We start from the raw sequence: 16,497 nt of genomic DNA, 5'->3' as shown, positions 1-16,497 counted from the left end.
ACTTAATTTTTTTTTGGAAGCATACTATTCATTTCTAAACGTTTGTCTTTTCTAGTTGGGTATGAGATTTTAGATTAAAATTCCACTAGTATTATCAACTTGGAGTCAGGCTTATTTTCTCCATTTCATAGATAAGGAAACCAAGGCTCAAGTGAATGATCCAAGATTATACAGTTAATAAGTAGCAGCTGCAAGAATGACATGGCTTAACCATAAATCAATGATAAAGAAATTTAAAAGGAATATGAGTAAACACTATGAAGTACACAGAGAAAGAGATGTTTTTTCCTTTCAAAAAAAAAAAAAACATGGATAAGAGAGTCAGAGATGTCTTTGTAATGAAGATGATATTTAATACACAAGATTGCTAGTCAGCCCATAAACAATTGAAAGTTGACTAATCTGGAGCAAATATTTTTTCTTTCATTCTCACTTGAGTTATATATAATCGCTTATGTTCAGGGAATAAATGCAAATAGACAAACTGCCACTAATTAGAAGTTAAAATGGTAAACACGGGAGAAAAGTGTTTTACTTGATAATCTTTAGATTATAAATACATTCATAGGTTTTTAAGATATAAAGAATGAATCTAATGGAAGAAGATCCATTGTCAATGTTGAAAATGATGGCATATGTGTTCACTCACCAAGTTTAGTTACAGTTCTCATAATACAAAACTAACCCTTGAAATGCTTGGTAAATATGCTGATTCTGGGTACAAATGAATCCTCCACTTCTGAAGATTTGATGTGGGCTCCGATTTAGGTCTCCGATACATGTCCAGCGATTTTTGGAGCTTTTTCGGGAAATACACCATTTAGCATGATCCTGATAAGAACTGAAATAAGAATGTCCAGATATCTTAATTGCTTTGATGTTGTAGACATGGTAAGGAAGGGAGCAGTTTGAAGGAAGCTCTTGTCTCTTTCTCTGCCAGGTTTCAGTTAACAAGTGTGTCTTCAACCGTTGAGCCATCCAGGCTGCAAAGATATCTAGAGTTTATAAAGAGAAAGATAGTGAGATTAGTATTTATATTTAGATAAGTCTCTAAAAATATCCTCAGGAATGAAAATGATCGTTGATCCCTGATATGTGAATGTCTCAAGTACACTGAGAAGAACAAATTGAGATAGTGGATGGTAGAACATTTTGTAAATGCTAAACTAATATGCAAATAAATGTCATTATTATTATTACTAAGATGATATTGGAGTCTAAAAATGTTCTTCCCCGCATTTTCTACTTCTTTTCTGAATAATCAGGGCATTTCCTCTACACAATCCAAAATGAATTCAACAGCAGAGTTATACAGCATATTGCTTGATGATGGTATTTCCTACCATCAAGAAAAGAATCAGATTTTGCAAAATGGAGGAAGTGTTGTCCCTGCACTGACTGAAGTGAGGCGAGGTCCCGCCTAGGGATCTCCAAGGCACTGGACCTGGCACACAGCCGGGACATGTGAACGAGCTCCTGGTGAAACGTAGCCGGGATGGAACAGCTATAAATGTGCGGGTTGCAGACCAGCAGCTGAGAATCTAGGAAAAGAAACAATAAAGAAAAATTGAGAATTAAGACACAAATGGAAATCTTATTGATATTACAGATCTTTGTGAATTAAAAAACAGAACAAAACTATTCCCTTCTTTAAGCAAATAGCTTCCAGATAACTTTTGGGTTAAAGTTTCCTCATAGCATTATTATTATTAAGTGTGTTTGTTTATCATTATCCTCATTTTATAGATGAATTAATGGAGAAGTCATGTCACATGCCCATGGAAATAGAGCTTGTAACTGAAGGAGTTGATATTCACACCCAGATAGTCTGGCCTTGGAGGCCATATGTTTTTCTTCTATATGTACATATACAAAAGTATAGAGAGCTTTCATATACCAGTCATCCAGCTTCAGGAATGATCAATTCATGATGTGTATACCTAAGCTCTATGTTATTCAGCTGTCTAATCATTACATGAACTCCATAGTTAGTTTGAAGTTTGATTAGGCTCAAAAATCCTTGTCATATGATGAAAATTGGATGAACATTTCTAAACCTCTTTTATCTGAAGATGAGTCACTCTTTAACTATTTACCAGCCACCTCAGTAAAAAGTGATTGGTGAAACAGTGTTCCTTGTTCTACTCTTCTTCTATCATAGTTTTCCAAACCCAAGTAATTGGACCATTTGAGCTTGAGACCTTAAAGGAAGATTTGCCTGGGGGCTCAGAAGGGTCAAGTTGGCAGCCTACAGGCAACATGAGATCTGTACAATTTTATAAAATATATATATAAGATTGAGACTATGTTTAAAAGCACAATCTTCTCTCTCTCTCTCTCTCTCTCTCTCACACACACACACACACACACACATAGACACACACACTCTCTAGATTTCAGTTACTCTTATAAAAACAGACATCTGTAACCATTAGGTCTACATTCCTGCAAAGCTACAATGCAGTGGAGCTGAAGGTTTTGAGGGGAGCTGTGGAGAGTTGACACCCCAGGTTGTCACTATTGCCACTACCCATGCAACATTCATCTGTTTCACCCATTCTGTTACCTGCCTGGCCCCTGTAGACATTTGAAACTACTATACTACCCCTGAATAAATTCATAGAGTTCATTGAAGGACCTGGAAATCAAGGTCCAGTAAGTGAGTCTGCCCCAGGTCTCACCATGGCAAAGCCAACATTAGAATGTAGGAATCAGAAGGTCTATGAGTTGCGAAACACAGGAAGTGACAGATTTATTACTGTAGCCCCAATATATTAATATAGCCACTTCTCCAACATTGCTGTCTCTTTTCGTACGCACTCTAATGTTACCTATTGCTTCATACTGGTTGTACTTGAAAGTTACACAGATGCCAGTCTGTCCATTGCGTCTCCCTGTGGGTGGATAACCATAGCCTTCCTCAGGAACTGGAGGGAACTGGGGAATAGAATGAATCAGCCAGAACCCCTGGACTCCGTTCCACAGCAATAAACCTACCAAAGATACAGTTCATGCAGATAAATTAGAAAAATGAAGCTCCTTTTTTAAAATAGAGATCAAAGTTGCAAAATTTAAGACCATTTATACTTCAGGCTAATTATTTTATTAGACTGATAATCACAAGGATCATGCCAATTTTTTCAAAGATTTCAAAACCAATTCAGGCACATATTACATTGCCCCATTCCTGATAATAAGCCACCACACAAGAGGATCCAGGGCAGTCATCCGTTTAGGAGTTAAGAGGAATTTCATGTTAAAGCCACAAAGAAAATTTGTTTTGACAGAATGCAAATTTGCTAAATTTGAATTTGACCTTGTTAAACTATACGGTCACCTGGCAAGCTTTAAATATGTCTTCATTGCTAAGCAGCTACGTTATTTTCAAAAGCCAACTAAAAAGCAGAGTTGAAAGAGAAAATATCAAATGGAGAAATGTTCTTGCAGTAATTTGTTGTGAAGAATGGATGCTCATTTATTTGCAGAAGAATCACCCAGTTCCAAAAGCACCCCTCCCCAAAAGAAGCAAAGAGAAAAAAAAAGAAGCCCTCTAAAGCATCCCAGTTCATTGTGTTTTTGTAAAAATTTCTAGAGCAAAATAACATGGAAGCCAGAAAGGAAGAAAACAGATTTTTATCATCTTGTGACATGGCAAAATTTTGTGTTTATAAATAAATTAGGGTAGTTTTGGTACGCTAACAAGACTTTCTAGTTTTCATATGACCATGCACACATAAAGCTTATTCATGTTTGCCTTATTGTTAAGTGGAAACCAAATGCCTGCCAGTTATTTCTCTCTCAAAAACACGCTTAAAGAAAGCACATTATTGCTCTCTCAGTGCATATAGAATCAATACCTGTGTGGGGGTAGAAAACGTTCAAAATTCTGTTGCTGGATGACTTTCAGGGGTTATCTTCTGCCCAAATAAGTGGGCTGTTTGGCTGAAATCTAAATCTCCTGGTACGAATGCCACAGGATGTCAAGGCAAGGCACCTGTTGGCAAAGAGAACTCCTCCGCTTGACATTAGACCCCAATCCATTTCCAGTCCTTTTATCCAAATGCTTGTAGCAACTAAGAGTGGAGTGAGAGTGGTGGTGGGAGGTTGTTGGCGGAGAAGCTGGAGAATGTGGCATATTATAAAAATTCTTCGGTTCCATGCAGATAGGACCATCAGGAGGGCAACTTGGCTAAATCAAAAGCTTTCAATGCTCATGACATTTGACAGTCATTACAAATGATATTCTTAATCAGAGGTTGCAAACTGGCAGCCCACAAGGCAAAACTAGCCTCCAGAGGCATGTTATTATGCTTGCAGAGTATTTTTAAACTTTGAATTTATTGTCAGCATTTAAAAACTGGGAAGATTTTCCACAAATATCAATTATCAATATCCTGTGAAAATTTGCATTCTTGTAAGGCACGCTGAGTAGTAACTGGGTACTCTCCAGTTTTCGTTACCTTGCTAGTTCAGCCCACTTCCCTGGCTGACATCACTCACGTGTCCTTCTGAAGACTTAATGCCATGAAAAGTTACACATAACATATTAAGGTGAAAAAAACGGTTGAAAACTAGTCATAAAAATAGTTTTCTAAAAATGTTTAAAAATATTTATGTTAAAAAAAGTAAAAAGGATTAAGTATGATTATCTAAAGGATATTAAGATTACAGATTTACTTTTGTTTACCAGCATTCTGAATTTTTAAAAAATGCATGTACATATAGACATAGCTTATAAATAGAAAAATACCAAAAGTTACTATAATATATAACAATATATATAACAAATATGTAACAAAAGTTACAATATAAAAGCTATTTAAAATAAGCTTTTTATTTATAAATAAACATTTAAAAATAAATGTTTATTTCAAAGGGAACTATGCCCTAAGAAGAGTGAATTTTACTCTATGTAAATTACACCTCAATAAACCTGAGTAAAATGCATGTATATACACAAGATATACACACAAAAATATACAAGTAATATAGGCTGGCTGATATTCTAAGTAGTCAGTACATAAATTTTTGTTATAAAACATATTTAAGACTTCTGAGACTTTCAGTCAAGATGCAGTGTAGGTAAACACAGCTCACTTCCTTGCACAACCACATCAAAGTTACAACTTAACTATAGAACAACCATCATTCAGAACCATCAGAAATCGACTTGAATAGAAGACCAACAACTATAGAATTAAAGGAACTGCATCCATCCACACTGGTAGGAGGGGTGGAGACACAGATTGGGCTGGTCTCTCACCCATGTGCGGTGGATAAAAAGTCAGGAAGGATATCATAGGAACAAGGAGTCCCAGCCCCACACCAGGCTCCCCAGCCCAGGTTCCAGTGCCAGGAAGATAGTCCCCATAACTTCTGGCTGCAAAAACCAGCATGGATTAAGCAGATGGAAAAAACTTCTGGAGTCCTAAGCAGTTCCCCTTAAAAAACCTACACACGGACTCACTCTTATTCACTCTCTCTGAGCTCCAGCACCAGGATAGCAGCTTGAAAGACACCAGTGGCACACAGGGAGGAACTGAAGTGTCTGGCATCAAGGCGGATCTGGGGGGACAGCTTTCTCCCAGACAGAAAGACAAGCAGAGGCCATTGTCCCTTACTGAGCCCTGTCTACACAGAGACACAGAGTCAACAGGCAGGTGCCATATCTGAAACTCTCATCAACCTGGCTAGCACTGTTTGCTCCACCCTGGAGATCCCCTGGGATTCTTTCCCACCCAAATTATGGGCCCACCCAAACTGTTAACCCTGGCTTTTCCATATGAATGGCTGGTCTTGGCTCATGCTTCACAAATTCCTAAATCCTATCAAATAAGCAGCAGCCAGTCCCCACACCTCTTCCTAAGTGGCCCCAGGCCTGGCACCAGCAGCAGCCACCCTCAATTCACAGCTTGGCTTCACCTGGGAGTCTCCAAACCCAGCTCAAGTAGCAACCATCTCAGATTACTTTACAGCTCATGTAGGGTGCCTGAGGCAGAACACAGCAGGGGGCTGACATTTATCTACACCACCCAGAAAACTCCAGAGTCTGCTCACCCAGTGGACAGCTACAGAGCACATCAGAGCACCACCACCATGCCCCTGCACAACTGATCCTCCATGGAGGGTGGATGTTGGTGGTTAGTGGTCACAGCCAGTCCATGTAGGTGACTGAATGGGGTAAATCACTCCCATTGGCCTTCCAACAGCAATCAAGGCTCAGATTAAAAAGGAAGGTGCTCAGCTCACAGGGGGGAGCACTTCTAGTACCCAGCTCAGGTGATACAGGAGGCCGTGCCACTGGACTCTGCAGGACACCTACTATATTAGTCCATGCTATCAAGACATGGAGTCAAAGCATCTCTAGCTAATACATAGAAACAAACACAAGGAGGCTGGAAAAATGAGGAGACAAAGAACCATGGCCCAAATGAAAGAAAAGGTCAAAACTGCAGGAAAAAACTAAACAAAATGGATGTAAGCAATCTAGCAGATGCAGAGTTCAAAATGCTGGTTATAAGGATGCTCAAGGAACTTAGTGAGGACCTCAACAGCATAAAAAAGATCCAGTCAGAAATGAAGGATACACTAATTAAAATAAAGAACAATTTACAAGGAAGCAACAATAGAGTGGATGAAGCTGGAAATTAAATCAATGATTTGGAACATAAGAAAGAAAAGAAACAACCAATGAAAACAACAAAAAGAAAAGAGAATCCAAAAAAAGAAGGATAGTGTAAGCAGCTTCTGGAACAAATTCAAGCATTCTAACATTCACATCATAGGGGTGCCAGAAGGCAAAGAGAAAGTGCAAGAAATCGGCAATCTATGAAAAAATAATGAAAGAAAGCTTCCCTAATTTGGTGAAGGAAATAGACATGCAAGTCCAGGTAGCACAGAGAGTCCCAAGCAATATGGATACAAAGAGGCCCACTCCAAGACACATCATAATTAAAATGCCAAATGTTAAAGATAAAGAGAGAACCTTAAAAGCATCAAGAGAAAAGCAGTCAGTTACCTATGATGGAGTTCCCATAAGACTGTCAGTTGATTTCTCAAAAGAAACTTTGTAGGACAAAAAGGATTGGCAAGAAATATTCAAAATCATGAAAATCAGATACCTATAGCCATGATTGCTTTACCTAGCAAAGATATCATTTAGAATCAAAGGGCAGATAAAGAGCATCCCAGACAAGAAAAAACCAAAGAAGTATATCATCACCAAACCATTATTTTATGAAATGTTAAAGTTACACTTATTTAAGAAAAAGAAGATCTAAACTATGAACAAAAACTGGCAATAAATACAATCTATCACAATTTAATTTTAAAAACAAACTAAGTGAACAAGAACAGAAACAGAATCATGGATATGGAGAACGTTTTGATGGGTGCCAGATGGGACGGGGTGGGGAAATGGGTGAAGAGGCGAGGGGATTAAGAAGTACAAATAGGGTAGTTACATAATAGCCATGGGGATTTAAAGTTCAGTATAAGAAATAGAGTAGCCAAAGAAATTACATGTACGTCCCATGGGCATGAACAGTGGTGGGAGGATTGCCTGAAGGAGTGGGGGGTAAAAGAATCAAAGGGGGAAAATTGGGACAACTGTAATAGCATAATCAATAAAATGTAATTAAAAAATAAAGCATATATTTTTTAGAATGTTAAGAAAAAGGCATTTGTGAAAAGGAAATTACCCAAATTACATAATTATAACTTATAATACAGAAATCACATGTTTTTATGACTCAAAATTAAGCATTAAAAACAAAAGCTATCTTTTTAGTGTGAAATATAAGAATCAAGATTTGGAATGTTTAAGAAAATGTTGATTTCCAGTAGGAAAGAGAAATTAAGAGTCATTGTCATACCTTTGGTATGTCCATATTTTCTGCTGTAATTCACAGATTTAGGGACTCCATCATTGTATATTAGGTAGGCGGTGTTGTTATTCTGCAGGAATGTATTAGAGTCATGATGGTGGAAATCTTCCACTTACAAATGCTCATAACATTTCTACCAGCTACCTAGCCTGCAATACAGAGCTTCCATTAATACCCCATGAGAAGCCATCCATTACCCTAATATGCCGCTTCCCCATTAATAAGAATTCTGGGACCTACAAGACAAGGGACAGGAAGTCCATTTTCAAACACATATGGCTTTGTCTTGTGTGACAGGAGCCCTATGCATTGTGATGTGTGTGTGAGTGATAGTCTCTTTTGGACCCATGTTTCTGATTTGGCAACCAGTGTATAATGAAAAAGAATACTTAAATATTTGTTCAGGAAATGAAGTAGGAACAACCAGCCAAGGATTACACCTGTTTTTCCCCCATTGATATTATAGGTACAATACAGAACTGGTTGTCAGGTTCTGATTTCCGCTGCCTACTCTGTGCCTCATTGCTTGGTCATAGCTTTGTATTTAATCAGGGGTTTTCATTCTCTGCTCCCTCTACCTCACTGATAAGGGAAGATTTTTCTTCGGTCCTTTTCCATATTACTTCCCCTTTCTAACTTGGTATTTCCCTGCTTAGAAAAAGTGGTGAAATGGAATGCATGGTATTGGGTTTCCTCTGGTAAGGCAAAATACTAATAAATCTCCGAACAGTTGGCCAAATCTCTGAGTCAGAATGATGCTATTATTGTGAGAGTATCTCAGTGTCATGTTTAGAAACTCGCTTATGTTTGTTCTGAGCAGTTTCATTTCATTTGTGTCACAAAGCAGTGACTTTTATTGCAGTCAGTAATGTCAATATTAAAAAAAAAAAATCTTCGCTACATAATTAAAGTCAGGAAAGAACAACCCATTTCCTTTAAAAAAGCCCCTTGCTTTTCTCTCAGAAAAGTCAATAATTGAATCTCTTATAGTTGATTAATAATTTGATTAATCTAAAAGCATTTGTAAAAAAATGTGCAACATAATCTCTGTAGCATAGCAATCTCTGTTACTGTGCTTAGGAGTATTCAGGAAAGTAAGCTGTTTTCTTACCCTCGTTTTCCATAACTGACCATAGCCACGGTTGGCAGTTACATGGGGAAGGATCAGGGACTTACGAATAGGCAAATGTAAGCATATGCCTCTGGACAGCTTTATTCCTTTAATGCATGTTGGGTTTTATTTTGACCAATGGATGTTGAATAAGAGGGGTACATGCCCTGCTCCCAGCCTAGCAAGGACTATGGATAGGCAACCGCCGCACAATAGTTTGGTAAGTGTTATTATGAAGGCACATGGAAGGTTCTTATTTACAAAGGCAAAAGAAGAGAAACAATTTTAAACATAACCCAGATATTGGCCTAGGTCACCTTGACATTTGAGATATAAAACCAGTTGGTCTGATCTTGCATTCTACTCTCAGAAGTTCTATGCCGGGTCAGGAGGTGGGAACTTACATTCTCATGGTCACTCTAGCACATAGTTCCAGTTTCCAAAACGCACCCAGTCTCACTTGGGTATCACCCACTATTGTTGTTCTTTTGGATACTGCCAATCAGACATGGAAATTAGCCCCTTTACTGTCGTTTTTTTCCCCTAGAATTCATCGTTGAAGGCATTGCGTATGAGCAGGTTTTACTGAAGGTACGAACACTGAATGATTGCACATTATCACGCTGATCTGCCTCTAATTTCCCTTCATGTTTCTTATACTTTTAAAATTCCTAGCTCCCATCTACCCCTTTTTTATATTGCAGAGCAATTTAGCTCTCTTGCTCTCCTGAGCCTCCAAAGATCATTATTATATTCTACCAAACTAAGAACCATCTGCCCCAACTAAGGTAAATGACAGAGGTGATACAATGTTGTTCCTCCCCTCCCCCGCCACACACCACAGTGTCTGAGGTGGGGAAGGGAACAATGTGTGTATTTTCTCTCTGCTGAGTTGTACTCTGGGTCCTCAGCCCCCACCTTGGAAAACACAAGCAGCTGCAGGCAGTTTTGATTTTACACAATAATCTATTAATTCAAAACAAAGTTGTTGCTGAGGTAAACTATTTTTTTAAACTACTTAGAACAATAGTGCTTGGCACATCTCAGGTACACAAACAGCTTACAAGTAAGTCTTACTTCGTAACTTGGCTCTGAAGGCTGGTCTTAATGGCAGATGAAAAAAGTGAATATTATCATACACAGTGACAATTCTCTGCACATTTTGAGTAAATACTCAGATACACGTGTGCAGCAGTACCAGAGTCTAACACAGTATTGTTGTGGGGATTAAATTAGTTAACATATGTAAAGGTTCAGCACATTGTAAGTGCTGAGTCATTTTGTATATGTATTTACTTCTCTATAAGTTATTTGTTAGTAAATGCATATGTTGTAGTACTTTGTGGTCGAGGGCAAGGAAGTAATTCCAGCAGACAGAATGTGGGACGGTCAGAGGGCTGCGGCATGCTCAGGCAGGTCAGTACTGAGCAGTGCAAGCACCTTCCTTTTATTGGATTTTGCAGCTATGCTAATCAACAGGGAGGGTCCAGGAATGAGCTCACAGGCACATTCCAGGAATGATTACAATATACTTGAAACTTAACCCCTGGCTGGTTTGGCTCAGTGGATTGAGCGTCGGCCTGCGAGCTAAGTGTCGCTGGTTCGATCTTCCAGTCAGGGCACATCAGAGAAGGAAAACTCTGACTCCAAAAAATCTCCGCTGCCTTGCGGCATACCTCTTCAGGGGAAAGGCTAAGGGAGTAAACCCCGACAGAAAATCCGGAGCCGGAGTCCCTAAGGCAGTTCGACGTTGTAGTCAACACCGGCAACTCCTGCGGCGCACCTGAAGCCAAGCTGTATTGACTCCGTCTTTCCCTTGGACCCTTCAGCTGCGAAGAGAGGGGGGGTCTGCTGCATGGGCAACAGCAGACCCTCCATATCACCCTGCCCAGGCTCTGTAGCTTCAGCTTCACTGGAGAGGACACTCCAGCGTCATCACAAGATGTCGATTCAACACAGGAGGAGACAGATACCGTGTCACTCCCGAGTCGGACTGCACAGCCATTCTCAGCGGTGCAGATAGACTCTTAAGAAGCTACACCATCGTCTCTCGAGACGGACGGCTGCCGACGACGACGACGACGACGACGACTTGAAACTTACAACAGAGGAAGCTTAAAGGATTAACTGAAGAGAAAGCTTCCTGATAAACAAGTCTATATATCATCTATAGATTCAAAAACAGAAAAACAGAAATCCAATCGTCTATTCTTTTAAGGCTATGGAACAGATGCTCTGTTCCTTAAACACTAACAGAAAGCAATCAAGGTTAAACACCATTTGTACTTAGTTTTGTTTGATTTCCTTATCAACATCAGGGAAGATGGAGTACTCAGCAAGATTCTTTTTAAGTCACAGGATGTCTTTAAGATCCTGAGGCCTGAGCAGTCAGAGACTGTCGGCACCAGCGAGGCCAGCTCGCTGCTCGGATCCTTGAACACCTAAACCGAGAGGCATGTAAACATACCTCAAATCAAAAGTTTTGATTTCCAGCGTCATGTATAACCGAGTATAATCAGACATTGATTATTGTTTGATTTTACTTTTACTCGTCATGTCTGGTTGGAAAGCAGTATCTTGTCACTGAGCAGCCCACGGTGCCTGGAATGCCGGGAGGCTGCCCACACTGAGCCAGCAGGCCTATTTACCCATGTCTCTTGCTGGTTAGCTCACTGCCTGATGAAGTTCAGATAGCAGGTTTAATCTCCACTCAGACAAGTAAGTTCTAGGGTCTTAAACTACAGTCCCAGCCCTCAACCTACCATTTTGAAAAAGATTAATTAGAAGGAAGACTGAGTGACCCTCTACATAGGTAACTTCCACTCTTCACCACCATGGCATAAACAGCCCCATAACTCATGACATGCTGATCAAAGATCTACACTGCATTGTAACAGGAGAGGGCTCTTCTCTCTATTTCCATTAGAGGGATAAGATAGCAAACACGAAGCAGATTGGCAAAGTGTGGCAGCCAAAAAACTTCAATACGTAATTAGTTCACAACTTGCCCAGTGATACCATTAGACATGGTGCCGAATGTACCAACAACTGGCATTACTGTAGAGTCTGATGACATAGCCCCTAAAGTCATGCTCAGATTGATTCAGATTGTGAATCAAATTGCTCAGATTGGGGGTTGGGTAAGGGAGCAGTTAAAATCTTTTGGAAGCTTCAAACTCTATTTTATACATTTATATGATTCAAGTCAATATCATAATTAACTGTAACATACCTTAGAGGCATATGCTTCATACAGCTGTTCTAATGTTCTTCCCAAAACACTCTTGGTGGTATTCATTAGTTGCTTACTTCTCCTCCAGCTTCTAGTTGTAGAGTCTAGGTATAGGTACTCTAAACCAGTCTTTCTACTTTCCTTGTCTTGCCTTTTAGGTAACTTATAAAAGGTAAACCTAACAAAGGAAATAATTGTGAATTAATAACTTTTGTTGACTGCTTCCCTGGTGGCAGCCACTGTGTTAAGCACTTAATATATCATTTCACTTATATTTCACAAAGGGCCTCTAAGTCGAAGGACAGGGATATGCTCATGCTCAGCCTTCCCCCTCCCCAACCCCCTGCTGTGAATCTGATTGGACATATTCTAAGACATTAACTGGCCTTGTGGGTGAGATTTCTGTAGTAAAAGTACATGTATATTGAGAGTGCCTCTCTCTGTTGTTTCCACAGTCCACATGGCTACTTATGGGGAGAAGGCCAAGGCCCAGGCCTGGACTGGATGGTCTTTGATATGTTTTTCTCTTCTGCCCTAAGTTCTTGGCATGTTCGTCTTTGCAACTTGCTGGCTGGGTCTGAGATTTGGGCTTGGGTTTTTGGGTAGGTGAAGCCTCTGACCTAAGCCACATTCTTCAACTCAGTTTATCAGAATGCCCTGCATTGAGAATTCAGGGCCAGGGCCAGGTAATTAAGTAAGCACTCTGCTCTCCTTTACTGCTGTCTCCTGCTTGTATGTGTCTCCTTTGGGGAGCAGAGGTGGTTGGGACAACATAGCATCTGGGCATGTTTGGATCATCTAGCTCAGGGTTCCTCAGAATGTGAGAAACACTCACAGTAAAAAACTGGGACACAGGACTTGAGCAGTAAAACGAGGCCTTTATTCACGAGTCTGCAGAGCCGGACGCACCCTCACAGCCAGGAGAATGTGCGCACCAAGTAGACAAAGATGGCTGGTTTTATAGTCTTGGCTTCCCCACCCTGAAATTGCCACGGCAAAGCGAAATTGACCAGCCTCCTCGCCCTAAAGTGAGAGCGCTCCCCCTCCCTAACGCAACTAGCTCCCCCTCCCCTCTCCTTCTTCCCCGTTTCTCCATGACTGGTTACTCCGGAGTTACAATCTAACACGGTTATCTAAATGCCCCTTTATGTGGTTTGTAGATATGCCAGTGCTGTCAGCTCCCTTCTCAGAGACCCTCTAATTACATTTGCCCTTAAGACCCTTTAATTACATTTGCCCTTTGTTACTAATGACTTTTTACTTGTTTGGGAGTCACTATGTCCTTGTTTCTAACAAGTGTGCTCCATTCGCATTCTGCGTTAGATCATTCTTTGTTGTGGGGACTGTCCAGTGCACTGAGCATCCCTGGCCTCCACCTGTTAGATGCCAGCAGTATTCCCAGTCGTGCTGATCAAACTGACTGCAGACTTGTTGAAAGTCTCCCAGAAGCAAAATCACCCCAGTCTAGCCAAATGCTCCCTAATGGCACAAACCTCACGTTTATTCCTTAAACACTCACAGTAAGAAAACATTGTAAAGAACTCATTATTGCAACACAACAGCATCTCAACTGCCCATAAAAGCTTCTCACTATTTATTTGGTTTTCTTCAGTCTTATGCTTCTATGCAAGTAAACTTTTTCCTGCCCTGACCATGCTTTCTTACTCTCAGGGCAAGGTCCTCTCATGTGGCAGGAAGCGAGAAGTTATTCTTTGGTGCTGACTTTATAGCCCTTTAACTCTCAGGGGAAGTTGTAGCAGCTAGAGACTGTCTCACTGTCTGCTCAGCTCCGCATTCCCTCTGACCAATGTCGCTAAGCAGTTGTCCATTTAGTTAAGGTAAGAATAAATATTGATAACAATGTGGTGGCCTACCAGTGAAGTGTGTATAAACTCTTGGTGTGCCATGGCACAGCAGTTGAGAATTAGTGCTTTTAAGTATTTCTCCTGGGTAACTATCTCCAATTAGATTCTGAAGATTCTCAGGTCGATTTCTAGCCCAGACCTCTATGCTGAGGTCAGATAAACCTAAATGCAAGGATGTTCCAGAGAAGTTCATCTTCCTATTTTTGAAACCAGGTCTGTGATATTTTGTTCCAAATCTCCTCATCCCCTGCTGTGAGGAAATACATCCACGCAGTCACAGAAGACAGTAACATGAAAGTCTTTCTTTTTCCTGTCTCTGACAACCTCCATCCAAGTCATTACCAAGGCTTCTCGGAATGTTCTCCCCTTTCTATTCTCACTACCCCTTCTCTAAGTTGGGTCCACACCTCTTCTCATCTGTAATGCTGCAAAGGTCCTTCATGACTCTAGACTGGTCCCCAGCTAGTCAGTCTTCTTGGTACTGCTAGTGGGCTTTCTAAAATGCAAATCAGACCACATCATGTCTCTGCCCAAAGTCCTTCAGTAGCTCCCTTTCAATGTCAGGTTCAGACTCTGGGGCTCAGCACACAAAGCACTTCATGACCTGGCCTTTACCTATTTCCCTAAGCTCACCTCCTACCACCTCCTTGCCTTCTTCTGAAGTGCAAGCAATACTGAGCTTCTTTCAAACTTTCCTCCTTGTTTCTTGCCTCCAGACCTTGTCATTGCTCCTTCATTGGCCTGAGAGACCCTTGCATATCCCTTGTTTTTCTAACTTACATTTGGTCTTAAAACTTAGTTCAAAACTAATTCCCCAGAAAAGCCTTTCGGGCTCTATGCTCCCCAGTGCCCCCATCTATGCCCTCACCACATAACTATGAGCTCCTTGAGGGCAAGAACTATGTTTTGTTCATATTTGTATTTTTAAAACTCAGCACAGAGCCTGGTATGAGCTGAGTAACTGTTTGCTGAGAGACTGACTGTGCCTGTGTTCTTTAGCCTGAAGTTTACACAAAGCTTGATGCGAACCATCATGGCAAGCCCAAATGCCCTAATTAAAGAGAGAAAAAGTGATCAAAGCTTTAGGGGAATTCGTGACTGTGATATAAAGACGTTTAGTCTCTTTGACACTGTTCAAGAGGCCTCTGACCTATCCCGCACTCCAATAGCTGCTGGTGCTGCTTAACAAAGGAGAACAACCAAACAGTACTGTGTACAATCATGCCCTCTTATTGTCGTAATGAGAAGCATAAGCTCCAGTGTCAGAAAGAAAATAATCTGCCTGCTCTGTTTTGTCAGTCTCTAAAAGGATGTTGGAAGGGTTCTGTTAGCAAAGTAATAATGCAATTAAAGGAAATTGCCAACTGAGAGAAGTTGTCAGCGCCACCCCACACCTGTGGCCGCCTGCATTGCCCCACTGAGAGCAGCAGGTCAGGCCCACAGGGGCTGCTCAGCTCTTTCTCAGGAAGAAGCTCCCTCACTCAGAAGCCTACCCTTATCGGAATATTTGGCCCATTTAATTTCCTTTCTTCTTAAGAAGAGAGGTGGGGTGGAAGTCTCCTTCTAAACTTTGCAGTGAACCAGGTTGCATCTGACACTCTGGCTTTCTATTTGCATGCACCAAACCTTACATTTCATTTACTTACCAATCCACAGCATCCCCTTCTTCATTTCTGCATGATATTGTCGCCTCCAGGACCCCACAGAGGCCAAGCAAGAGCAAAGCAAGGGTTGTTCTTAGAAGACGTGCTGTCATTTTCTATCTGTCGCCTCTACTCCATGCCGCAGCAGAAAACTTTCTGCATAGCTTGTGGAGTCTGAGTTGCAAGTCTCTCTCAGACTGTGCTGGCTTTGACGTTTGATTTCATTTGCCTCTGCTGTTCATCGTTCAGGCACTTCCAGAATGGGACGAATCCCACATAGTCTTGTGATTTTGTCACAACATGCCAGCGTGACTCCGGATGCCTTTGTGCTGAATTGTTGACTGGTGTGCAAAGTCATCAAAAAGTTCTGGAGAGAAAAAAGTGATATATATTTAACCCTTTGGAGTGAATGTTGTATAATATAAAGTTTAGTAGGCAGGTAAGTAAATGTTGAATTAAATATATTTCATGTTTTTTCCTTCATGATTGTCTTTCTGTAAGTGAGAGCAAATGCTTATGGTTCACATATGAAACAGAAATGACAAGACCTTATGGCTTAGCAATAACTAGGACCTCTCACTTGTAGTATTATCTATCTTAAGGAGACGATTCCTAAAGGGTATTCCAAAGGGTTGTTTCAAAGTAAGAGTAAATTTAGTTGTATTTTACCAAAGATGTTGACATATGCACTCCACCTCCTGGTTTTAGCCACTCAACATGATGCTGTACTTTAACGAGGTCTTGGTGTCCGATTTGCTGT

The 16,497-nt window shown here is 40.6% G+C and overlaps 1 protein-coding gene across 1 annotated transcript; it reads right to left on the bottom strand.

The window, feature by feature from the left end:
* Window positions 1-486: 486 nt before the first annotated feature.
* DNASE2B (deoxyribonuclease 2 beta) lies at window positions 487-16,058 on the bottom strand. Its single transcript, XM_090271697.1, has 6 exons — window positions 15,741-16,058; window positions 12,230-12,407; window positions 7,875-7,956; window positions 2,832-2,993; window positions 1,344-1,541; window positions 487-995 (listed from the first exon to the last, which is right to left on the bottom strand). The coding sequence occupies exons 1-6, from the start codon at window positions 15,848-15,850 to the stop codon at window positions 655-657; spliced, it is 1,071 nt and encodes a 356-aa protein (XP_090127823.1). The 5' UTR covers window positions 15,851-16,058; the 3' UTR covers window positions 487-654.
* Window positions 16,059-16,497: the final 439 nt, after the last annotated feature.

This window comes from Furipterus horrens, unplaced genomic scaffold (assembly GCF_987537825.1).
Source record: "Furipterus horrens unplaced genomic scaffold, mFurHor1.1.pri manual_scaffold_3, whole genome shotgun sequence".
Classification (NCBI taxonomy): Eukaryota; Metazoa; Chordata; class Mammalia; order Chiroptera; family Furipteridae; genus Furipterus; species Furipterus horrens.
Note: the sequence above shows the minus strand (reverse complement) of the source record. Positions and strands in the feature narration are given on the sequence as shown.

Excerpts from the sequence above, each read along its gene's own strand:
- DNASE2B (XM_090271697.1), bottom strand. The coding sequence starts at position 15,850 with ATGACAGCACGTCTTCTAAGAACAACCCTTGCTTTGCTCTTGCTTGGC. Across the intron at positions 7,957-12,229 it reads ATGAAGCATATGCCTCTAAG|AATAACAACACCGCCTACCT; the intron begins GTATGTTACAGT and ends ACATTCCTGCAG. Across the intron at positions 996-1,343 it reads ATCTGATTCTTTTCTTGATG|ATATCTTTGCAGCCTGGATG; the intron begins GTAGGAAATACC and ends TATAAACTCTAG.